Source organism: Ciona intestinalis, chromosome 6, assembly GCF_000224145.3.
Source record: "Ciona intestinalis chromosome 6, KH, whole genome shotgun sequence".
In the NCBI taxonomy this organism is placed as follows: Eukaryota; Metazoa; Chordata; class Ascidiacea; order Phlebobranchia; family Cionidae; genus Ciona; species Ciona intestinalis.
The window spans coordinates 2,295,487-2,319,518 of record NC_020171.2 but is presented as its reverse complement, the minus strand read 5'-3'; the positions used below and the strand labels follow the sequence as shown (position 1 = coordinate 2,319,518).

At 36.6% G+C, this 24,032-nt stretch overlaps 6 protein-coding genes across 9 annotated transcripts in view; 4 read left to right on the top strand and 2 right to left on the bottom strand.

Annotated features, from left to right (window-relative positions):
- Positions 1–6,198, bottom strand: part of LOC100182738 (popeye domain-containing protein 3) — a 10,936-nt gene extending 4,738 nt beyond the window's left edge. For both annotated transcript variants that reach the window (XM_009860562.3, XM_009860561.3), the window contains exons 1-6: positions 6,071–6,198; positions 5,675–5,768; positions 3,166–3,600; positions 2,471–2,602; positions 1,932–2,023; positions 1,040–1,154 (exon numbers count right to left, since the gene is read on the bottom strand). In XM_009860562.3, coding sequence (XP_009858864.1) covers positions 1,040–1,154; positions 1,932–2,023; positions 2,471–2,602; positions 3,166–3,579 — 753 coding nt within the window. In that variant the 5' untranslated portion in view covers positions 3,580–3,600; positions 5,675–5,768; positions 6,071–6,198. The remainder of the gene's footprint in view (positions 1–1,039; positions 1,155–1,931; positions 2,024–2,470; positions 2,603–3,165; positions 3,601–5,674; positions 5,769–6,070) is intronic.
- Positions 5,576–9,011, top strand: LOC100175169 (blood vessel epicardial substance-B-like). Its single transcript, XM_002127403.5, has 6 exons — positions 5,576–5,774; positions 6,078–6,279; positions 6,559–6,707; positions 7,180–7,288; positions 7,788–7,919; positions 8,390–9,011. Exons 1-6 carry the CDS (start codon positions 5,641–5,643, stop codon positions 8,513–8,515), a joined length of 852 nt encoding a protein of 283 aa, XP_002127439.1. The 5' UTR covers positions 5,576–5,640; the 3' UTR covers positions 8,516–9,011.
- LOC100185356 (proteasomal ATPase-associated factor 1-like) lies at positions 8,698–12,847 on the bottom strand. 3 transcript variants are annotated; one of them, XM_002127458.3, is made up of 7 exons: positions 12,750–12,847; positions 12,235–12,475; positions 11,723–11,821; positions 11,339–11,466; positions 10,755–10,993; positions 10,266–10,473; positions 8,698–9,746 (listed from the first exon to the last, which is right to left on the bottom strand). In XM_002127458.3, exons 1-7 carry the CDS (start codon positions 12,842–12,844, stop codon positions 9,455–9,457), a joined length of 1,302 nt encoding a protein of 433 aa, XP_002127494.1. In that variant the 5' UTR covers positions 12,845–12,847; the 3' UTR covers positions 8,698–9,454. The 3 variants fall into 3 exon arrangements, with proteins under 3 accessions (XP_002127494.1, XP_026690627.1, XP_026690628.1); XM_026834826.1 differs by having other exon boundaries at positions 12,268–12,475; XM_026834827.1 differs by having other exon boundaries at positions 12,292–12,475.
- A 1,118-nt stretch (positions 12,848–13,965) lies between these two features.
- LOC100182994 (thymidine kinase, cytosolic-like) lies at positions 13,966–15,628 on the top strand. Its single transcript, XM_002127497.5, has one exon. The coding sequence runs from the start codon at positions 14,285–14,287 to the stop codon at positions 14,951–14,953; it is 669 nt and encodes a 222-aa protein (XP_002127533.1). The 5' UTR covers positions 13,966–14,284; the 3' UTR covers positions 14,954–15,628.
- Positions 15,629–15,791: 163 nt separating this feature from the next.
- Positions 15,792–18,141, top strand: LOC100180642. The gene is made up of 5 exons (XM_002127539.2): positions 15,792–16,037; positions 16,270–16,390; positions 16,664–16,718; positions 17,318–17,394; positions 17,921–18,141. Exons 1-5 carry the CDS (start codon positions 16,029–16,031, stop codon positions 17,998–18,000), a joined length of 342 nt encoding a protein of 113 aa, XP_002127575.1. The 5' UTR covers positions 15,792–16,028; the 3' UTR covers positions 18,001–18,141.
- Positions 18,142–23,128: 4,987 nt separating this feature from the next.
- On the top strand, positions 23,129–24,032 carry LOC113474310. The gene is made up of 3 exons (XM_026834851.1): positions 23,129–23,336; positions 23,544–23,641; positions 23,867–24,032. The coding sequence occupies exons 1-3, from the start codon at positions 23,166–23,168 to the stop codon at positions 24,021–24,023; spliced, it is 426 nt and encodes a 141-aa protein (XP_026690652.1). The 5' UTR covers positions 23,129–23,165; the 3' UTR covers positions 24,024–24,032.

The window sequence follows — 24,032 nt, the reverse complement described above, 5'->3', positions numbered from 1 at the left end:
AAATAAGTGACATACATGGTAACTTGTTAGCAGGCATGAGGTGTATGAAACAGAACACCCGTGTTATAACGACTGTCGTTTCCCCGCCATGCGAGGATAAATAAGTTACATACATGGTAACTTGTTAGCAGGCATGAGGTGTATGAAACAGAACACCCGTGTTATAACGACTGTCGTTTCCCTGCCATGCGAGGATAAATAAGTTACATACATGGTAACTTGTTAGCAGGCACGAGGTGTATGAAACAGAACACCCGTGTTATAAAGACTGTCGATTCCCGCCATGCGAGGATAAATAAGTTACATACATGGTAACTTGTTAGCAGGCACGAGGTGTATGAAACAGAACACCCGTGNTTATAAAGACTGTCATTGCCTTGCGAGGATAAATAAATTACATACGTGGTAACTTGTTAGCAGGCACGAGGTGTATGAAACAGAACACCCGTGTTATAAAGACTGTTTCATTGCCTTGCGAGGATAAATAAGTTACATACGTGGTAACTTGTTAGCGGGCATGAGGTGTATGAAACAGAACACCCATGTTATAACGATTGTCGCCACACCATGCTAGGATAAATAAGTTGCATTCATACATTCATTCACCCATATAACATCCAACTAATCATATTTACACACCCCTGCATATAATATTTAACGGCAATAGCTTCAACACAGTGGTCACAAGAGATATAATAGGGTATGGAAAGATGGGACACCTTACGACTATACCGTTGTTAATTGTTTGAAAAAAGTCAGGATATTTAGATATTATGTGCGAAAGATGTCCCATCTTACCCCGTAGTACAAAAGATGTCCTATCTTACCCCACAGCGCGAACAGCGTCCCATCTCACCCCCAGTGCAAAAGGTATCCCATCTGACCCCAAAGTGCGAAAGATGTCCCATCTCACCCCAAAATGTCCCATCCCCAAATATGCCCCATATTACCCCAAACATGCCCCATATTACCCCACAGACCACAATACAATAATTACACACCCCTTATCATATTTACCAAACACCATCCAACAACCCACCTTGAAAAGTTCCTTAGTTGATGATGTAAGTTTGATTGAATCCCACTCAGGAGAATCAATGAAGTCGTTCGATGAAATATAATGTAAGAATTTATCCTCGCACGACACTTTCAAACTAAAGTGAAGGAATGTGGAGTTTATACAGTGGTGAAAATGTATGGAGTTTGGAAAAGTTTCTCTGGTGGCATGAAAGACTTAAATGGGCTTCCTTGGTGTTGGGGTAATGGGCCAAATCTGACTTAAATCTCAGGTTATAGAATATGATGTGTTACTTGATATATAGGTGTATTCAGACTATTACCCTAACAGTAAATTAGGTTAAATAGTTATTTTAGCCAAGGTTATTATATATGGGTGAGATCCTATAGTGAGACATGCCATGAGATTGACCTAACCCTTTTATAAAGAGGTCCTACAGCAGGATTGTAAAAGTTGTAAATCCGGACGGTGATCGTTTAACTTCATTGAAAATCCGGACGTAATATGTTTTACGTGCGTCTGTCACCCAAGCTACCAAATCTTGTTATAAAGCGTATTGCTGACTATCACCACGACACCACAGTCTAGTGCGGGCGCTTGTGCGATAGAAACCGTTGTTAAAGCTGCGATATAATGTTTTATGTTCGTCGCGTGTTCGTAATAATCAGCTAACGAAGTCGCTCGAGTAACAAACATTGCCGTGCTGCAATTTGACATTTTGCGCTTAATTGTTACGTCACATGTCTTATTGCAACATAACTATTAACTATGACGTTTCATACTAATAGTATCGAGTTATGAAGAGGACCTACAGTAAAGCATTCCATGGGACCTGGTATTTAAACTACATTTGTGAATAGAGAACAATTATTATATTTATAAAACCATATTATAATTATATCCTCATACTTACTTTCCACTTAAAAGCATTGATAGTTTTTCAATGGGCGTTTTATTCTCAGCCGAATAATTGTGACCTTTCTTCAATGTTAATATTTCGCATCCCTGGTTAATATGATGTCATTTAACATAGAAACATAAAAGCTGCTTTTATTTAAACACTCGATACTATTAGTATGAGCAGTGATGTGGTTTTAGAGCTGTAATATTGTAACCAAATGATACCGGGTTCAATGCCAATCGCTGCTACCATTGTAGGCATATGTGTTCTTGTGAGACATATATAAATACAATCACCCACAAAGTTACAAACGTGGTAACTCTAAGCTGGCACAAGGTGTATGAAACAGAACACTCGTGTTATAACAACTGTCGTTGCCCCCCCCCCCCATGCGAGGATAAATAAGTTACATATGTGGTAACTCGTAAGCTGGCACGAGGTGTATGAAACAGAACACTCGTGTTATAACAACTGTCGTTGCCCCAGCATGCGAGTATAAACAAATTCATTCACTCATTCATATTAAACAATGCATATTATAACATACGTACCTTGCAAGTTACGAGTTCAGCGAACATTTGGGGTGAAATACTAAACGGGGCGAACTTCATGAGGTAGATGGACTGCATGTTGTCATCCATCACATTGTCTATTGTTTTCATACAATAAAAGTTGTATACGCACTGTGATGTCATAATGACAAATTAGAAAGTGTTAAAAGGTAGTATTTATAATATAAAGTAAAGTAACCATGATGTCTAGTTTTATTCGATACGGGTGAGGTCCTACAGTGAGGCATGCCATGGCACCTGGGGTTTAGGCCAGAGTTGGCTCATTATCCCAACATTGTATATGCTCATTCTATTTTATATGGGTGAGGTCCTACAGTGAGGAACGCTATGGGACCTGGGGTTTAGGCCAGAGTTGGCCCATTACCCCAACATTGTATATGTACATTCTATTCTATATGGGTGAAGTCCTACAGTGAGGCAAGCCATGGGACCTGGGATTTAGGCCAGAGTTGACCTATTACCCCAACATTGTATATGCACATTCTATTCTATATGGGTGAGGTCCTACAGTGAGGCCCAGCATGGGACCTGGGATTTAGGTCACAGAATAGGTTTACCATTTGAAGAACAAGTTGACAAAAATAGAAAAGAGTAAAAAGATATTGGGCACGTTCATTTTATGAGGTACAAAAGTCTCATATCGGGCACGTACATAAGAAGGTATTTAAACTTACCTGTGCAATGTTGGTGAGGAAAAGCACGATTGACCAGATTAATATATCGGGTGAACATACGTCTATAGCTGCCCATATAGCAAGCACAAGGAATGCTAACGCACATAGCACGTTGTGGTATGATGCTGCTACCATGTTATGTCCACCACCCATAAGGGCAAGGACAAGCAGGACACATGTGAGTTGGAATAAGGAGCCTGGCATAGTGTTGTACCATACTGAACATTCTGACCAGGTTTCCCCACGTGTGCCAAAGTCACGGTAGTGAGAACCAAGGGCCGCCATTGTTGAGCTCAAACCAGGGAACATGGTGCTTGTTATTGGAGCAAATATGGAGGGTACACCATCTCCCCTTGAAGCTCCAGCTATAAGAAGTTTTGCAACTTCTGTTGTTGAGTTAATGACAGAACTCATATTATGATGTCACTGAAACATCTGTGGAGGTAATAATGAAATAATTAATATTGGAATAATTACAACTTCTAAAACATTTTTGCTTTTTTAAACTTTTTTTGTCCTTTTTTCCATAAATATATAAATGGTACATAAGTTATTAAAATCTGATAAAGCTATCTAGAAATTGATTTCCTAAAATTTCTGTTAGTTTTAATAAATCATTTCATTTATATTCAATAAAACTGCATTTCCTACTAACCAATTGTTAACTACACATTGAATAAATATTTGTACTGCTTTCTATTACTAATAAAATCCTACCAAAATCTTACAAAAAATATGATAAAATTTCCTAATATATATACACAGCAAAAAAACTACTACATGCAATCAGCAAATATATTAAACAAGACTAAAATACAAAAGAGACTAACACAATAACATACCACACACAAATTACACTTAAATTCTGCACTAAATATATTCTATACTAAATAAAATGCAAAATAGACCAACACATATAAAAAAAAAAAACTTTTATTTCTGACTGTGTGTCTTACCCTAACAACTGCCTTACACAACAGTAGCAACCATATGCTGATATGTTTTATGGTATATGGGTTTGTACATTGCATACAAGGTTACACACAAGGGCATCTATGTATCAAGGCCTATATAAGCCAATGATCATTTGATGCACGCCGCTAATGCAGCTATAAACTCTTGCAGCTGTTAAGTCCATCACCATGCATGTATTATTATCCCAGCACCTCAATTCCCATGTGTAGTGTTGCCAGTTATGTTACAGACATTGAGAGTCACTGTCGGTATTAGGGATTTATAAACAGTTGCGTAACACTGGTCACAGCAACACTTTGGCAAGCTTTCAACACAGGATATAGCTGGATATCTAAACTTCATATGTGAGCATGAGTTGCATAGATGCATGTACAACAATACAGTCAGTTTCAAACTCATATTACTATAGCATACTCTCTTTATAAATTCTAAAGTTCATAGTTTTACTAGAATATAATTATAGACAGTTTCATGTAGAATACAGTCAGTATCTTAACATATGATATTCTTAACGAATGTTACTACAGCGCAGCACCACTAAAAATTTTAAGTTATCAATAGCATAGTTTTTACCATATATATATATATATAGGCAGTTTTAGTATTAGCATAAACTAGGCAAATGCATGCAGATGCAGATAACATTTACTTTTAAACCTATATTACTATAACCTAGTGTCTCTATCAATTTTAAAGTCCTTAAAATTGCAATTTACTTTTCCTATTTATCCATACAGTGCTAGCAATGTAGTTAGAAACAAGATAACAGATCACATAAAAAGTTTATGCAGTGAATATATCTTGGCTAAAACTTCATAAAGTATTAAATAATGCATTCGTTGTAAACAAAGGAACACTTGCAGTGTACATGTGTATGTTGCATGTAAATACATAGCAGACAATTTAAACTAAAACTTATAGTAGGGTGGGGGAAGTTGGGACACATTTTTACTCTATTTTCTCGTCAAATGTGGTAGTAAACAAGGAACTTTCAAAGAATTATAAAACTATATGTTCAAGACTCCCATAGACCGTTGTTAACTGTTTAAAATACGATCAGGATATTCAGATATTATGCGTCGAAGTGTCCCATCTTCCCCCATCCTACTATAGTTAAAAAGCGACAATTTAAAATGTATCAGCCAATTATATGTTAAAATTTAGAATCAGCAATTAAAGACAGGCCTAGTTAACTAAAAGTAAAAATGGTCGCAATACAAAACCAATATCAAGGGGTGCTTATAATTAAATAGTCAGTAACCTCTTAAGGTTTATTTATTCTACTGAAAGTCGTGAAAGAGTCAATTAATAAATTAAACTATGTATGGTAGCAAGACTAAAGCAGTAAAAAACCTTTGATTTTTAGGCTTAGCATTTTTGTAATTAAAGTTAAACCTATTGGTATTTTAAATTCAATTCTAAAGCGAAATTTAATTTTTTTTCCCTATTTTTAACTTCCTCCCAAAGTATATTTATAACTTGTGCTGTGCGGGAGCAAACATGGCTGACAACGACACAGAAGTTCCCTACTTACCAGGGTTATCATGTCATGATTGGATTGCTCCACAAAACTTGACCTTCCATGTTAGTATGGCTCTCTTTCTTGTGTCTTGTGTTATACCAAGCACCTTCAAGTAAGTATAAGTAAGTATGTATTGAATGAATGCAACTTACTTTATCCTTTTTTTAACAATAAAATAACCTCCATTAACCCCCAACCCAAAGGCCATGTAGCGAATGTTGCAACTTCCAAAAAGAAACAGTAATTTTAGTTACAAAATACTAAAAAACAGAATTTTTAAATTTCCGTGTTTGTTTTAAAACAAGTTTTATTTGTTACACCACATTACAATCCGTAACTTACCTTCCAACAATCTGTAATTTACCTTTTATTTGTTACATCATAACTACATAATAATACCTTACTTACCTTCCAGGCATTATGTCATCACAAACCGGGTGTTTCTCTTCCTATCTGTCGTAATGTTCATGCTATGGGGTGGTTTATACTGGTGTACGTGGGACGTTATATGGTGGGGTGCGGTGCTCATCATACAGATACTCGCACAACTGGTGTTTGCTATTTATAAGAAGAGACATGTCAAGTTTCCAACAGCTTTGGAGGATTTGTATATCGATGTAAGGTTTAAAAAATTGGGTGAATTTTAGGATTTGGATGTTTCACTGCAGTTAAGTTTTAGCTATTGCAGTAGATAAGACCAGTACATAAACGACAGTCGTTAGAACACAGGTGTTCTATTTCATACACCTCGTGCCTGCTTACAAGTTACCACAAATGCAGGGGCGATAACGACAGTCGTTGCATGGGTGTTCTGTTTCATACACCACATATGTATCTTCTTTATCCTTGCATGGTGTGGCACCAAGTAAAAATACATAACCCTTACCCTTGTTCAGGTGTTCCAGACATTTGCTGTAACAAGGCAGGAGTTCAAAGCCCTGGTCCACCAGAACTGCAAATGGGTCCATATATTTCCCGGCGATAAATACGCTGTGGAGGGTAACACTACTGTGGAAGCTAGGGTTTCTATGCTGGTGTCGGGCACGTAAGTGATGTAGTCGGTTGTACCTTGGTATCGGGCACGTAAGTGGAATTGATGGATTCTGTTACGAAAGGGGGAAAAATAGTTACAAATGTGAAATTCTGCTAAAAATAAAAGAGAATTATAGTACAAAATGCCCGTCAAATTATTATTTCTGCCCTGTGGCAAAATTTCAGGGTAAGACGTAATGTTAAAACTAATGGTTTTATAGCGAGAAGCCCAATTATATAGAGGTTAGCAGCATGAGCAGTTTATGGGCCAACTCTGACCTGCTTCCCAGGACCCAGGTACTTCCGTGAATCAGACTGCAGGACCTTACCCATGTAGAGTAGAACTTATAAACTTACACTGTTGGTGTGAACTGTTTTAATTCAATATAAATCTACCTCAGATTACATGTAACTTATTCGGCATGTTGTAAAAGCCTACACATACAGAATACAGCTGTCATAAATTAAATTCAATCCCACGACAGATTACGAGTGACTTACCGCGGCATGTTCCTCCATGACATCAAAGATAAGGAGATGATTGATTCACCAGAATGGCAATCCACTAAGTTGAAGAGGGGGGAGAGTTTCCAGGTGTGTGATGTCATAATGTTGTTGTGTGATGTCATATTATACTGGTGTGATGTCAGAAGGTCTTATATGTGGTAATAACCTTATGCAAGTTTGGAAACATTTATTCTACTAAACAAACAAAATCCTGTAAGATAAATAAAACAAAGTTATAACAACACGATATTCTGCTAACTTGTTTTACTAAAACCAACGATTTCATGCAGCGAGACTTTATATGGGTTATAGAAACTCTTGCTGTAAGAATAGTTGGTAATTTGCTCCTATAAAAATTGTAAATGTAAGGTCAGTTGTGCCCTGATGAAGCCTTGACACATGGCAGACTTTAAGTGGCAGATTTCTTATTGAAAAGTTTATAACTTAATTCCAATGCCTAGGTCACAATAGAAACATTAATTTTTAGCGTTACTTTTTGCCATATGCCAGATGAACCTTGGGTTTTAATAAAACTTTTATGTCGTATTAGTTTTGTAAAAGTTTAAAGCTCAAATCCAACACTCAGGTCACAATAGAAGCAGTTGACAGATGCTTCTACTTGTGTTGGAATAGGGAGAAGCTTCAATACTATCTACAAGTCAACCCTAAATTAGAGGAAGCATTCAAATACATAAGAGGGAAAGATGTAATGGATAAGGTATGATTGTGATGTAACAATGATATTTGTGACGTTATATTTAGCTCTTTTAACCATATTTCAAGTGTAGAAATTGATAATATTGACTTGGTGTTCCAAGACCGCTTTATTACAAGTGTTTCCAGACAGTTTTCTTGATTACAAATTGACCAGTGTTTTCATAAACAAATTTGACCAGTGCTTTCAGGCATTTTTCTTGGATACAAATTGACCAGTGTTCCCAAACTGTTTTCTTGAATACAAATTGACCAGTGTTCCAGGATAAAAATTTAAACAGTGTTTCCAGACGTTTTTCCAAATATAAACTGTTCCAGTGTTCCCGGATACAAATTGACCCGTGTTCCCAGATACAAATTTACCAGTGTTCCCAGACAAAAATTAACTAATGTTGCGAGACACAAAATAACAGTGTTCCCGGACACAAAATAACCAGTGTTGCCAGATACAAAATAACCAGTGTTTTACTCCAGGTATATCAGACCACCATCAACGCCATGCGTCGAGCACGTGATGTTCGTAATGAAGAAGAACAAATCAGCGCAACTAATATAAGGATGGGGTTGGCTGAGGAAGACCCCAGTGTTATATACAAGTGATTACAGTATCCAGTGTTATGAATAAGTAATGAAACATCATAGTATAGGTGTCACGATTTTAAATTTTAAGTCTGGGGTCATATTGTTAAAATGCAGTTATCCAAATTTTTTTTTAACTTTTAACAAAATTCTGGCGTGACTTTCATGTATAGGATAAAACACACGGAACTTCATTGATTTAAGTTTTGAATACTATGTAATTTGGGCTCTGCTTGTCATATCGAAGGGTATGATAAATGATAGTGATGTCATAGGTGCCAAACTTTAAAAATGCAGGATAGGCAGGGATAGATGGACTCGCGCTCTTTTAAAAGCAATTTTGTTGTAATTTTACTGATTAAATTAGTTTGGAAATTTCAGGGTTGGCTCACACAGGTTTGGCGCCTATGATAGTGATGTCATATTAAACGGTGTAAATTAAATTCATGTATGATGTCATATAACTTAGTTTGCTGTTTTGCTCGAGATTGGTTTTAAATAAAATAAACCCTCAGTTCATTCAGTGTTGCGGCCAACTCTCAGCCACACATTCCTTGGTGTTGGGATAGTGGACCAAATCTGGTTAGAATTCTAGTCCCTCACCCAAGCCAGAAAAAAATAAGGGCGGGGGGGTTAATCAAAACATTTTTCCAAAAGAGGGGTCACAACCCCCGAAACCCCCCCTGGCTGCGCCACTGCCCTCACCCATATGGAACAGAATAGCAGAAAGTTTATAGGCTAAGTCTGGCCTTAATCCTAGTCCCTTGAGCAAGTGCCTCATCCATATAAAATATTTTGCAAGTTAACATTTATACTTGGGTGTTAGGATAATGGGGCAAAATGGTCTGATTTCTTGGACTTTGAAAAAAGATCTCCCCAATATAGAATAGCAGAGAGTTTCCAGTCCAACCCTGGCCCAAGTCCTAGGTCCTCGTACACTCATATAGAATAGATATCAAGTTAGCATTTATATTTCCTCACAACTCCGTCCCTACTTGCAGTAAAAACCCAATTTGACTTTGTCGCATTGACTTTATAAACAGGGTCGCAATCTGGTCCGGTCAGTTCATATACTATTTCTATGTTGGGTTGATTATTGTCACCGTTAGCGCCCCCTTGTGGAAGTGATGATGTCATTTTAAGCAGTGAGCATCGTCCGTCACCAAAACTCGCCCAGAAACTTGAATCTTGGTTTGAATTGGACAAGGATAGAACAGGAGAACCACAGATCTGCTTCTTAGCTAATGGGTGTCTGTAAACAGGTAATTATAACAAAATAATTAATACAGCTCGATTGTATTACGTGAGGTTCTACACCATGGCACTCCAGACAATGGATTTAAGCCAGAGTTCGCCTATTACCCCATCATTCTGTGTGCTACCATTTAGAAAGGGCAGATTATAGACATGCTAAGCGAGTACTCCCCCTTAGACCCCACTGGGACAGATTATAGACACGGGTAAATCTCATAACCAAGTCCACTATACTTAGACAATTACTGTAAATAACCATATATCGTTACGTAAGCATTGAAGGCATTAACATCACAATTGCTATTATTAACATTTAACGCCACATATGGTGTATTGCGCAATATTAAAATAACTTTCAGCACCTTTTAAGTTATCGTGTAAAAAGTTGTAACTTGTAAATATGTTTAACCAACAAGACCTTTCATATAATGAATCTAGTCATTCGTTAGTTTAAAATGTAATCAACTAGTTTACACTAAGCTTCAACTAGGTTGACGCCTGTTCCATTATTACTAACCTAGTATTTTTTATATCCAACACCACAATTGACCCGTCATGTAGTCCCACCACTAATATAGTTTCATCTAAGTAGCAACAACAGTTAACAGCAGATGGCAACTTCATCTCAAATAAAATACTTCGTTTTAAAACAGCAACGCCAATGACTTCACCATTCTCACAGCAGGCAGTAGCTACCTTATGCTCCGTGTCGAACTCAAGGTTGCCTGAGAAAATAGGGACAGTTTAAGATACAATGTGACAATCAATATATTGCAGTTTATTATATGTGTAACGACTGTCGTTTTTCTGTTAAAATTAGATATAAGCCATTTTCAAGTATTTTAGTCAGTTTAGTGTTTTTGACAGTTAGTTTTAAAAAGTCAACAAAACAATAACCTTGAGTTCGGTCATAAGATCATAACGTTAAGAGACTTGAATCATTTTTGCGGAATATTTTTGCCCAAAGTGTAAGCTTATTTAAATTAATAACTATATTTGGATTTACCTGGCATTGCATCGCTTATCTCTTCACCTTGTACCAACTGAGTTTCTAATTCATCCGACATTTCAGTCACACAGCAGAAGTTAATTTCAGATTTTCCTTCCAACAAATTAGCAACACACGAAGCACTGCTACATTCCCATAACTTAAGGCTACCATCTCTTGAAGCAGACACAATATTCCTGCCTCTACCTACAGCAGCAAGGCTCAAGATCCCACACTTGTGAGAACCATTCAGTGTTCTGTAGAAAACATAGAAAAGCATATTCGTGAGATTCAAAGCCCCGATTGTTAGTTTGTGTTTAAACCCAGTTCTTGCCAAGGCAACACCCGCCTATAATAGTGGCTGCATCGAGCTTTCACCCCAGTGTCTTCTCTTGCCCTAAAACACACACAATGATAGCAGCACGAGCTTTAAATCTGTTATAGTCTAACTAAAACAGTAGCAGCATTGAGTTTTGAACCCAATGTACTCTGTTTCCCAAGGATACACACCCAACAATACTAGCAGCATTAAGCTTTGAACCTAACATTCGGGGTAGCACATCATATATATCGTACCACTAACACAACACCATTCATCATACCTTGCACATGTCCCATCTTCAGCCGACCATATTTTAACCTGTGTATCCATTCCCCCACTCATAACTACCATTCCTGATGGGAAGAAGTTACAACAATTCACTTCCCCTACATGACTAACTAGTTTCCTCTGTGAAATGGATTGGTAAAAGTTTTTGCCAGAAGCTAGGGATTTTAGGCCATTGGTTTCAAGCCTTTGGCTATATATATTTTTTGACAGTCAAACCACTTGGATTAAGAAGTAAAACAACCAGTTAACATTATTAAACACAAAAGTATACAGCATACATTATTCTGTGTCTCCCTACCAATAGCTTTTCACCACTGATAATAGTTAGGCAAGTTTCAGTGTATTTTTAAAGTCAATTCATTGTAAATCTCCTTACCCTAATCATTCCATTATTAGTATCCCATATGTTGAAGGTCCCATCCACACAAGCAGACACACCAAGGCCACCTTCCTTTGAAATATCCAACGTCGTTATCTAAGATAAAACAAAAATGAATATTATATGGAAATTTAATTTAATTGGACAACATGTGAGTGACCACTGGGTTGATCCATTACCATTAAGTGCTTTGCCCAAGAAACATACGCCTACAATAGTGGCTGCATGCCTGCATCGTGTATAAACTTAGTGTAATCAATTGCCCAAAAACACAGACACAATGGTAGCAGCATCAAGTCCAGCCCAGTATAGTTTAGGGTAGAAGCGTGGACTCTCATCAGAGAAATGGCACTGGTCAATTCATATTTATTGCAATTTTACAACATTTTATACTAAATGGCAAAAGTAAATATGTAAAGGCACTTTTAAAAGAATAGTTTACTTTACATTTTTATTATATTAAAGTATATTATGACATCACCAATCAAATACATTATGACATCACTTACACTTTTGTTATGAATATTATGAAAGGTTTTCACAGGAGCATGGAACGTAGTCGTCACATTAAACTCAGTGTGTGATATCTTGATACTTCTAGCACTGATGTCGTCCACTGTAAACCTATCACTTGCTTCAAGTATAGGAACCCCATTAGCTGCAGATCCAACCCTTTTTAGGGTCCCATAACTTGTTGGGCGGGAGAACCCAAAATGCTTAAGAGACACCCAAGCCTTCCCTTCGTGTTGCCTGCAAAAAAAATGGGTATTCTGAAAAATTATGAAGTACATTTTTTTACACATTTTTCAAGTTATTTTTTTAATATGAACGCTTGATTGGCACCGGTCCCTGTTTCATAAATTGGATTGGGATCTACATGGTCTTATAATTAATAAAGCATAAATGTATAAAATATGTTGTCTGCAAGATAAATAAATATTCAGACAAAAATATGACAGCAATGCACTTTTTTAAGCATTTTTAGTTAATTTTCTAAATGAACTATTACACACGAGTATTTTACCTTAACACGTAATCCCAGTCGCACTGAATGATCAAAAACGAACATTTTTCATTCGTTGTTTCCATTTTATAATTAGCAAAATAATTAATACACATGAACAGCCTAAAATACGTTTTTTAAAAATACAATTAAAATTATTTTTTTACGAGTTAACGACTGTCGTTTTGCTGTTAATTCCTTATTTTTGCTGGTATGAATTAATTGAATTTCTTTAGTGTATTCATAAAGGTAAATAAATATATGAGTTATTAATTTATTATCGTATAAGCTACTGAACTCTTTATATTTCATTACAACAACTATTTATATACGGAATTTGTTACGTGCATTTTGTTATGGAAATTTATAAAATCCCCTAAACAGATATGAAGCTTAAACCAGATGTGTGTAGTTTCATTAAAAGCGGAAGGAAACTATTTATATATATACCAGCTGTCATTTATTCATAGCACGCCAAAGCTCGCTTTGTGACAATCACTGATAAATATAACATGAAGGTTACACTAATATTAATCGTCTGTGCTGTGTCCATATTCGGACATGCAGAAGCACTGAGACGTAGGGGTATGGTCAGGACAGGTCAAATGGCAGATTCAAGTTCCGGTGTTTCCTTTCGTTCTCAGGACATTTTGGAAAGGTATAACTTGTAGTATATTTATATAGATATTTGTGTGTAGATATATAAAGCTGTACTAATACATTTGCTCTTAACAGAATGTCGGGCGAATTTAAAGACGGACGCAGAGGCATTGCAAACCACAACACTTTAAAGGTATTATCTCATTTATAATTAGGTTTAACGTAAAACTAGCATGCTATTTACAGGCTGATCATTATCGCATGGGAAATAACATCGGAAAGAAGACGTGGCTTATTTACCCTTAAATAATAAAAAAAATGAAAAAAGAACTGTTTAAAACTAAAAAAAAGTTGTCTCGTTTGTTAGAAAACTAACATGGATATTTTTTAGTTTGATGAACGTCGTCCAGAACCATACCTTCGGCCAAAATTTTAATAGTTTTCCCAAATGGTAAAAACTATGGAAAATATAAAATATGCAAATACAACTCTGGTATCATCTGTTAGAAATAGTTTTTTTTTGCGCGGGGAATTTTGGCGCTTAGCGGGAAATTTAAAACTCCCCGCAAATTTTAAAGAAATTCGTTTAGATTTTAATAGTAAACAGTCGAGCAGAGGCGAGTACGTTTCATACTTTTATGCTGCGTGTGTATAAAGCCGGACCGAGCTGTTTTACGCTTGTAATAAATGTGATAGGGCGGAATAGGCGATTAAGTTTCGGAGGCTAATAATAGTACTACGTATGTATATAGCCATAATAGGCTGTGTTATGATTGTAGTACATACGATATAGTATCGTATACTGAAGTATGCGTGTGTTTTCTCTATATGTTTCTTGATATGTGATTAGCAAAGACGCGAAGTTAGTTCTAAATCCCCTTCCTAAATGTAAATGTATTCCAAGTTTAGTAAAGTTAACAAAACAGATCTGTATTGCAGATTTCTAGCCAGATAAAATGTCTTCTCTACACCTGCCTTCGTACTGCCATAGCCCCAGCAAAAATAGAGGTCAAATTCAAGTTATCCTTGGGCCTATGTTCTCTGGGAAATCTACAGAACTTTTGAGAAGAATCAGACGTTACCAAATCACTGAGCGGAAATGCCTGGTTATAAAATACGCCCATGATAATAGATACAGTGATGACAGCATGGCAACACATGATAAGCAAATCACTAAAGCTGTAAAAGCTACACACCTATTGGCTCTTAAGAATCTGGATTCTTTTTCAGTTATCGGGGTAGATGAGGGCCAGTTTTTCCCTGACATTGTACAGTTTTGCGACTCAATGTCTTCTAGTGGGAAAACAGTAATAGTGGCGGCCCTGGACGGCACTTTTGAGAGAAAACCGTTTGGTGCTGTACTGGGGTTAATACCGATTGCTGAAACAGTTGTGAAATTAAGCGCGGTGTGCAATTCTTGCCACAGGGAAGCAGCGTTCACTAAAAGATTGGGTCTTGAAACTGCGGTTGAGGTTATTGGGGGTACAGATAAATATATGGCGGCGTGCCGTTCTTGTTTCTCACTGTCCCCATGTAAACAGCTGAAATTTCAATCAAAAGATGAAAAAGTCAACCGTGTTCGAATACCATTGGGAGTGCTGACCAATGAGAATAAGCCATGTTGATGTCATAGGAGGGGAACAGAGATGAACAATAGTTTTTGTTTAACATGCTGCATTTTTATAAATGAATTTTACAACGTTTTATTATAAGATCCAACCTCATGCCTTTTACTTCAATATTTTAACCAAAATAATAATAAAAGAACTCAATTAACTGGTTTTAAATTTCCTTATTCTATGTTTACTTTTTGTAATGGGTACGAATCGTACGATATATATCAACATTAAACACTGCCAAACAATGCTGTTAAATATTGAGAAATCCAATTCCTTCGAACACTACTATTGCATTTTAGAATGTCTGTTTATTTTAAAGAATATTTTGTTCTTTGTTACTTTCCCCATTTACCTCTTATATGTAAAAAGAAAAAAATGTTAAAATACCATGAAGCAAAACACGATTAAAAAATATATAGGCACAACTTTTAAAAGTAATATATTCTATTAATTACAATCATACATCAATGTATTTAATCTGCTTTTATGTTAAAAACTTCTACTTCAATAAACATTTTCCTGTGTAGCCTAACATCGTATTGCTTATATACCCAATGTTTATTTTGATGTTGTGCATTCCCTATGCCTACTATTGTTGTAAATAAACTGCTATGTTTAGGTTAAAATCGCAACTTACCTTAATTAACGAGTAATAAATATACGGATTTATGCAAAAAGAAACTTGTAAAATGTATTTAGTAAGTAATACAAGATGCCTAATTTTGCAACAGTTTTATATGTTTTTATTTAAAATAGTCCCCACTAAGTAACAAGTATTTTATGTTCAGTTTATGGCGGTATGCAAATGAGCAATATATGACGTCATAATACGCGAACATTTTTTGAAATTTTAAGTTCAGTTTTTCGTTTATTTTTTCATTAAAATAAAGATAAGAACGTGCTAATGGGGCAAATTAGAAATTATTAGTTAGTTAAGGACAGCAGGGTAAAGAAATTCTATATTGCAACAATTTTGATTTTTTTTTCGTACGGAAATCCATATCTTTTAAGATTGTTAAGTACTTTGGATATTTATAAATCTTCAGTTACAACAAAATAAGAAACTACATCTACAAACATCATGTCCAAGGTAGGCCTAAGCTTATTTTTACTAAAGTGTTAGGCGTAAAGTTTAAACTGCGAAATACCGTACTTTCTAAATCGACAACGACTTATAATCATCCACAAAGTAACATACGTGGTAACTTGTAGTGGCACGAGGTGTATGAAACGAAACACCTGTGTTATAACGACTGTCGCCCCGCCAGCAAGTTACATTCATACGATACGTATATATATAAACCTACTTAAATGGTATTCAGGTCGAATTAAAGAACGAAACTACGACTGAGAAATCAAATGAAAAAGAACATTCGCCACCCGATGAAACATCCAACGTAATATTAGCAATCAAAGTCAAGGAATTGGACAAATTTGTTAACGGTATGTAGCCATGTCTTATACAGTATATGGTGGGGTGAGATGGGACACTTTTTCATCCTCTTTTATTATTCCATATGGTAGTGAACAAAGAACATTTAAATAATTATAAAACCGTATCCTCATAACTTCATTTGACCGTTGTTAATTGTTTAAAACACGATCAGCATATTTGGATATTATGTGCTAAAGATGTCCCGTCTTACCCCACAGTGCTATATATAACTACTCTGTTCGAAACAGCAACAGTTTTCGCTATTTTAAATTATTTTGCAGAGGCGTCGTCCGTCACAGGGAAATACACGATCGAAACTTGGTGCCCGATGTTTAAGTACGTATATATATGTATCATATAAAAAATAATCACCCACAAAGTTACATACATGGTAACTCGTAAGCTGGCACGAGGTGTATGAAAGCATGTTATAACGACTGTCGTTTTCCGGCCACGCGAGGATAAATAAGTTATACTCTCATTCATATAGCTTGCATTGCATACTGTTTGAATGATCGATATATCGTGTGGCCTACCATATAAACGTATCGATATATAATGAATGAATGAATGAATGAATGAATGAATGAATGAATGAATGAATGAATGAATGAATGAATGAATGAATGAATGAATGAATGAATGAATGAATGAATGAATGAATGAATGAATGAATGAATGAATGAATGTAACTTATGTTTTCTCGCGTGGCCGAAAAACGACAGTCGTTACTCGTTATAACACGGGTGTTCATACACCTCGTGCCAGCTTGCGAGTTACCAGCACGTATAGCCTATGTTACTTCGTATAGTATTTTGTCGCGGATATTATGCTACAGAACTATAGCAGTTTATATGAGAATACAATTTAACCGAATTAATGTTATTTTTGCTTGTTGCGAAGTGCATTACCATGTGCTTCTTGTTTGTTTTAAGAGAGAGTCGCAACCGTGATAAGAACGCAATCGAGCGAATTAATGAAGTTATACAAATGTTAGAGACAAAGGAAAAAGGTAAAACAGATTTTAGTATATAACAACTTAATAACTAATGGCAAATGCAAATGGTAATAGACCAACTTAAACCTAAATCCCAGGCCCCATGGCGTGCCTCACTGTAGGACCTAAACCATATAGAATAGAATGTGCATATACAATGTTGGGACAATGGACCAACTCTGGCCTAAATCCTAGGTCCCATGGCATGCCTCACTGTAGGACCTCACCCATATAGAATAGAATGAGCATATACAATGTTGGGACAATGGGCCAACTCTGTCCTAAGTTTCACATTATTTACACAACTACACTATACACATTCCTATAAACTTTAGAGTAGGGAAAATGGGACACCTTTTAATTATATTTCTTATTTCATTTGGTAGTAAACAAAGTTTTTGGTCATTACGTGCTAAAGGTGTCCCATCTTCCCCCACCCTACTATATCCCATCTTCCCCTACCATACTATATAAACCACGACTTAATCATATGATTTACTACTTAAATATAATCTGTAATTATTATATTTCATTCTTTTAGACTTAACAGAAAAAAAATCTGCTTTGTTCGGGAAATTAGAAGTAGTCTCAAATAACTTGTCTCACGCCCAACCTATTTAATTTGTGACGTCATACACCTAACGATGACGTCATAGACCTACTGCCCGACGATATTTAGTAGTTCTTGTGTTATTTTTCGCAAATATAAATATATTTTTGTGTCTTGTTACTGCCAGGCAAATATAAGTCTTAAAACAGCCGTTTCGCCACTTTATTTTGCGCACTGTTGCTTCGACGTTCTATTTATAGATCGTCTCCATCAGGTTTAATAGTTTTAAATATATGGAATGGGGTAAGATGGATACCGTATATAATATCCCATATTTTTAATCGTGTTTAAACAATTACCAACACTCTAAAAGAGCCGTGAGCCAGTGAGGATACGGTTATATATTTTTTTGTAAATATGCTTTGTTTACTTCTAAATGGGACGAGAAAAGAGAATGAAAACATGAACCATCTTACCCCACCCACACATTTAAACAATGGACCATCTTACCCCAACCTTGCACCTACTATATTTAAACTCTAGTTCTACGTAACTTGGCTGTGAAAAGACGGATGCGGCGTTACAGGCGGTTGCACAAATACTACGAATTATTACGTGGTCTGAAAGCTAATTTTGCCCAAAAATGTTAAAAAGCCAAACATACGAACGGTAATTGTGTCGGTTTTGCATGTGGGTGTATATTTTATACCAGAGATGCTACTCACTGCCAAGTTATTGCATGAGTGATTTTTTATAAACCAGACATAACTTATGTTCTTAAATATCTTTTTGGTAGCAGAGCTCAAGTTATTGGAACAGCAAAAACCTTATGCTCACTATTTCCATAGGCCGTTGTTAATTGTTTAAAATACGATTCGAATATTTGGATATTACGTGCTAAAGGTGTTCCATTTTCCTTTACTGTACATTTATTTTCATGTTTCGATTACGGAGAATGAAACATGGACCATCTTACCTCACCCTGCACTATAACTTTATCTATAAGCAAGTTTTGAATTTCCGTTTACATGCCCATTTTCCGTTGTCCCCTTTTTTGTTACCATGCGTTGATCCAAACATAAATATATGACTAACCTGCGAATTTTATGACGCATTTTCGAAGAAACGCAGAAGGAATTCTTAATAATACGCCCGACTGCATTCTTCGATCTTCATTTGTTTAAACTGTTTGTTCTGCCTTTGACCCAAAGACAAAATAACTATTTACATTTGTACGTAGCCCAATGCAAAATAGGCAGTATATACTTTGCGGGTTTACGCGAAACCGTGGGCGGTATTTTTGTAGGTGGGCGTTCTGCGGTAAGAAGGCCGAAGAATTAGGCCACAGTTGGAACATTATAAACCCCCATATTGTATATTTGCATTCTATTATATACGCGTGGGGTCCCATCGCAAGAAATATTATGACAGCTATGATGGAATTTGGGGCAAGTTAAACCATCACCCCATCATACACATTCTATTCTATATGAGTAATTTCATAGTGTGTCGCGTCATGAGCACTATGGAAACCATTACCCCAACTTGTATATATGCACATTCTATTATATATATAGTAGGGTGGGGGAAGTTGGGACACATTTTAACTCTATTTTCTCGTCCAATGTGGTAGTAAACAAGGAACTTTCAAACATTATAAAACTATATGCTCAAGATTCCCATAGACCGTTGTTAACTGTTTAAAACACGATCATGATAATCAGATATTATGCGCCAAAGGTGTCCCATCTTCCCCCATCCTACTAGATGAGTGATTTCATACAGTGTGTCGCGCCATATGGGCGCTTGAATTTAAACCAAATGAATCATATCCTACTTCATTTGTAGCAATCAAAAAGCATAACTGTGGGTCACTTTTAAGCCGGCAGTGAAAACAGCCAAGACAATCACAGTCAAGCCCACGCAGAGCACAGTACACGTCATTGTACATTTTCCCAACATTTTTTCTTTTTTGTTGTAAAGTATACCGGACGTATACGTGTTACGTCGTTTCCGTGTACTATAACTAGGTGTACATATAACATTTTATAATATTTAATAAAATTACGAGGACCACACTCGAAGAAAACGGAATTAACAGCAAACGGCCATGATAATAAAAAACATTTTTATAAAACGCGTAAGCATACAAGTTTGCACACATTGTGTAGTTTGGGTTCAAATGATGATTCATGTTTTTATTTTGAAATTAGTGGTAAACGAAGAATATTAACAGAACTTTATATTCGTATTCTCACGACTCTAATTAAGCGAGCGATATTAAATGTTAAAAGCACGACTAGTTAGGATACGTATGTGGTAGGGTGGGGGAAGATGGGACACTCTATCATGCCATTTTCCCGCCCCATTTGGTAGTAAACAAAGATTATTTGAAGATTTATAAAACCGTATCCTCAAAAACTCCCATAGACCGTTGTTAATTGTTTAAACACGATCAGGATATTTGGATATTATGTGCTAAAGGTGTCCTATCTTCCCCATCCTACCGTATGCTAACGGTATCCATAACCATACTCAGTCCTTTACTTGTTACTGCGCAAACACATCTACCCTTAAAAGTGAGGGAATTAAATTTTGTTGATTAAATAAAATCCAAGGAAATTTTAATCTATAAAAACTCGATGAATACACCACAATAGAAGAAACTCAAACGCTATGCAGCGCTTTGATCAAAATAAAAACGAAATTGGATATTTCATTACCTATATAGATTGTTCTGTGACTCGAAATCATATTTGTTACGTCATACATTCCAGGGATTGTATAATTGTTACGTAACAGCCACGTTTTGTATTTGCATTAAGAATATTTTTACTTCCGCGATTCGCAAAAAAAACACAGAATAGGTGCGTTTCTCCTTATACACGCGACTACCGTAACGCCATTTATACCGTATATACCATATATTCCCTACCGCGTATAAACGCGTAGCCAGGAACCCCTTTTTTTAAATGTCTGCGACATGACGAATTGCGGTTTATATAATTTTTCTAATTGTCCAGCAAAGTATATATATTGCATGGATGGAGGGTATGCAGTACATTTACATTCAAAGCGATCAAGCTACAAGCGTCATCTGCATACAGAAAGTTAAGGTAAGTGCATTCTGTAAACTGTAGGGTCTGCATTTTGGCATATAGTGGGGTGGGAGAGGTAAGACACCTTTTCATTCTACTTACCGTCCCATTTAGTAGTAAACAAAGATTATTCAAGGAATCATATCAAACCGTATCCTCACGACTTTCATAGACCGTTGTCAATTGTTTAAAATACGATCAGGTTATTTGGATAATATGTGCTAAAGGTGTCCCGTCTTCCCCCAACCTACTTGAATATTTAGTTCACGTTAACGTACATAACTAATGAAGTATCAGATTAAACCTTCCCAAAAAGCGTCACGAACCAAAATAAATACCTCGCTACTTTTTGCTACCGAGGCATAAACCGAGGCATTAAAAATAACTCTTCTTCGAAAAAGCTAAATTTTACTGCAACAACTTTTGCTTGCGAGCTGGCCAGCCACCAAAAATACTTCAAACGGGTTGCATAGTTTATCTCTTGCAGGGTCATATAGGAGTACCTTAAGATTACATAACCACGCTTAACCTCGTCTTGCATAACAGCAGGCCCAACCTAGATTTTGATATATAGTAATTATGGTAAAATGGATACAGTTAGCACATAAAATCACATATTTCTTAATCGTGTCTTGACCAATTAACAACAATATTTTAACAACAATATTACAACAGTATAGAGTGAGGAAACTAAGACACCTTTTCCTTCTATTTTCTCGTTCCATTTGGTAATAAACAAAGAACATTTAAAGAATTATGAAACCTTATCCCCACGACTCTCGTATACCGTTGTTAATTGTTTAAAACACGATCAGGATATTTGGATTTTATGTGCTAAGGTGTCCCATCTCCCCCCACCTTACTGTAAATATGTATCTTTTTTCTACCAAATAGGAACATGAGGGGAAATGGATGCGTGTTCCATCCTGCCTCTAACCTACTGAATACAAATCTTTATATCCCTTTATTAAATCGCATTTTTATATTGTTGATTATTTAAACATTCCAGCCTAAAACTCCGGTATCGTACAGATCGGCTTAAAATCTCTCATAAGCGACGAAGTAGAAGAGATATTTATATACAAAGCGGTCATTCCGGTCCATGACTTAACATCAGTAATTTATGCAACATCAGATTTAAAATCTCCCGCGCGAGGTGCTATAACCAGGTGTAAAGCTTCTTTGTTTGTCTTTTTAAACGGAGTCAGTATTCCTTGTCGTGTAAACTCCGCTTAAAAGAACTAGCCTTAAAATACATACTATTGTTCAGCGCAAGTCAGCGTAGATATTTTTTTTGTTTGTTCTATGAAGCGACGTTTGCACTACAGCGTAGCTCGCCTAGGCGATGTAAAAAGAATAAGAAAATATTCACAACCAACGTTGTTTAGCGCAGGTCAGCGTAGATATTTCTTTGTTTTATTTTATTGGGCGGCTTTTGCACTACAGCGTAGCTAATTTAAAGAAATATATCTACACCCAGCGTTTTTAGCGTCGATTTTTTTAGGCATAAATAAAATAATGACGTATAAAACGTATTTGCGAGCTTTGGTTTTCATCCATCTGTACCCGTTTATAGGTAAGCATTAACTCTTCCTAGGTCCCAGGAGAGACTGTACAATCCGTGGTAGCGTCTATAACTATGGTACAACTTAAGGGGTATTTTTCCGATTTCGCTGCCGCATGCCAAACTCGGAAATGGGTTTGCATACGACTTCGCAAGCCGGATATTGTGTACAGCCACCTTAAAGCGTGTTGGGCGATTTCCCCCAAATATCTAACACTGCGACGTGACTTGTCTCGCCTGACAATGTGGTTACTCGTTAGCGGGCACGAGGTGTATGAAGCAGAACACCTGCGTTATACTGACTGTCGTTGCCCCGCCATGCGAGGATAAATAAGTTACATACGTAGTAACGTTTAGGCGGGTACGGGGTCTATAAAACAGAACACCCATGTTATAACGACTGCCGTTTCCCACCACGCGAGGATAAATAAGTTACATACGTGGTAACTTGTAAGTAGGCACGAGGTGTATGAAACAGAACACCGGTGTTATAACGACTGTTGTTGCCCCGACATTCGAGGATCAACAAGCTTCATAAACCCTGCAAAACGTTTTATTTACAGACGAACGAAAAATGGGCACGAGCTTTCGACCGACATACGTCATGATGGTTGTCATAGCAACCTGTCTCGTTGCCATGGAGACTAAAGTTTGTCTGTCACGTCATATAAGAAGGTCAACAAAACAATTACAATTGTTTCGTATACGGAAGGAATCATCTATGTTAAGGAGACATATTAGCCCGGTTAGTGACGTCATGTGCTAGTGACGTAATTTGGTGACGTACTGAGCTTTAATTCACTTCCATGAGGATATAAATGACCAAACCAACCAAAAGTCATGTCTCCTTATCCACACACTGCAATAGCTTCAGCAGCTCGACCGTGGGCACACGTAAAATAGTTTTCAACAAACAAACAAACATATAATAAACATTGTTATTATTCAATAGAACATCGCATATGGACCACAGCCTGACCTACAGAACTGCCACCCTCCAAGTAATCGACCAGAAAACGCCAGGAAAGAACATTTAGATCAACAATTTATGTAAGTATGAGTTTAAATTATACAGAGGCATTTCAGCTTCTAGTTCTGCCAGTCTAGAGGTGACTGTACACAGTATGCATGCGGCAGCGAAATCCGAACAAAACGGATGAAATCCGGATACTGTGTACAGCCACCTTTAATCTTTTCTTTAAATGTATGAATGAATGTATCTTACTTTATTCTCGCGTGGTCGGAAAATCATTTAACCTACGATTCCCCCAATAGACTTATGAGCGAACTACTTTCTGCGAGATCCCTCAATACAACAGGTTGGAGGATCCGCCACAAACATCTTGTACGCGACAGATCGTTACAACTTATACTCAGCCTCAATAGCTATGTTAGGAAACCGGATTTTTCGACGGTGAGTAATGGTGTATAGCACTCTTGT